The sequence below is a fragment of the Apteryx rowi genome, unplaced genomic scaffold (genome assembly GCF_003343035.1).
Source record: "Apteryx rowi isolate R43461 unplaced genomic scaffold, aptRow1 scaffold_1113, whole genome shotgun sequence".
NCBI lineage: Eukaryota > Metazoa > Chordata > Aves > Apterygiformes > Apterygidae > Apteryx > Apteryx rowi.
The window spans coordinates 75014-76214 of record NW_020447324.1 but is presented as its reverse complement, the minus strand read 5'-3'; the positions used below and the strand labels follow the sequence as shown (position 1 = coordinate 76214).

Genomic DNA, 1201 nt, shown 5'->3' with positions numbered 1-1201 from the left:
GGGGGCGGCTGTGGGGTGCAGGGGGTGCAGCTGCAGCAAGGGGATGGTTGTGGGGTGCAGGGGGAGCTGGGGGTGCAGCTGCAGTGGGGGGGCAGCTGTGGGGTGCAGGTGAGTCCATGGGGCAGTTGTGGGGTGCAGGACGAGGCTGTGGAGCAGCTGTGGGGTGGCTGTAGGGCGCCGGTGAGGTTGTGGGGCACTTGCAGGGTGCCAGCAAGGCCACAGGGAGCTGCGGGGTGGCCTTGGGGCAGCTTGGGGGGGCTGGTGAGGCCATAGCATGGCTGTGGGGCAGCCGTGGGGTGCCTGCCCTGACGCCGCTGCCCCCCCCCGCCCCAGATGCTGCTGCACCTCTTCAGCGACGCCAACTACAACCTGCTGGGCTTCAACGCGACCTACAGCGTCTCGCTGTGCCCCCGGGGCTGCTCGGGGCGGGGGGCCTGCGACCCCCAGGGCCGCTGCACCTGCCAACCTGGCTGGGGGGGCCCCGCCTGCGCCCAGCCCCACTGCACCGCCTACTGCCAGGCCCACGGCGCTTGCAGCCAGGTGGGGTTGGGGACGGGGGGCCACGGACCGCTGGGGATGGGGACGGGGGGCCACAGACCACTGGGGATGGGGACGGGGGGCCTGGACCAGCAGGGATGGGGACGGGGGACCATGGACTGCCGGGGACAGGGCTGGGGGGCCACTGATCACCAGGGATGGGGTGGGAGCAGCAGGGATGGGGCTGGGGGGGCCCGGACCTGCTGGGGGTGGGGTGGAAGCACCAAGCAAAGGACTATGGGGCCCCCAAACCCACCAGGGACCCTCAAACCCACCATGCATGGGGCTGAGGGACCCCAAACCTGCTGGGAACAGGGCTGTGGRGTCCCCAACCCCCCCAGGACCCCTCAAACCCACAATGCATGGGGTTGAGGGACCCTCAAACCTCCTGGGGCCGGGGCTGCCGTACCCCCCAGCGGTGCGGGTGCCCGTGCGGGCGGCCGTGCCCCACAGCGTGAGCCCGTGTCCCCGCAGGCCTCGGGGCGCTGCGAGTGCCAGCCGGGCTTCGTGGGCCAGGCCTGCGACCTGGCGCTGGGCGAGAACCGGGGTGGCGGGCGCTGGTACAACGTCAGTGATGGTGACCCCAGCTTCCGCCCCCGCGCCGCCGCCGCTGGCGCCTTCCTGCCCCACAGCGGCGCCCTCTATGTCTTTGGGGGTGAGTGGG

At 72.4% G+C, this 1201-nt stretch overlaps 1 protein-coding gene across 1 annotated transcript in view; it reads left to right on the top strand.

The window, feature by feature from the left end:
- The window catches only part of MEGF8 (multiple EGF like domains 8), a 28999-nt gene that overhangs the window by 1299 nt on the left and 26499 nt on the right, over positions 1 to 1201 (top strand). The window contains 2 exon segments of the mRNA XM_026077360.1: positions 334 to 540; positions 1012 to 1192. Coding sequence (XP_025933145.1) covers positions 334 to 540; positions 1012 to 1192 — 388 coding nt within the window.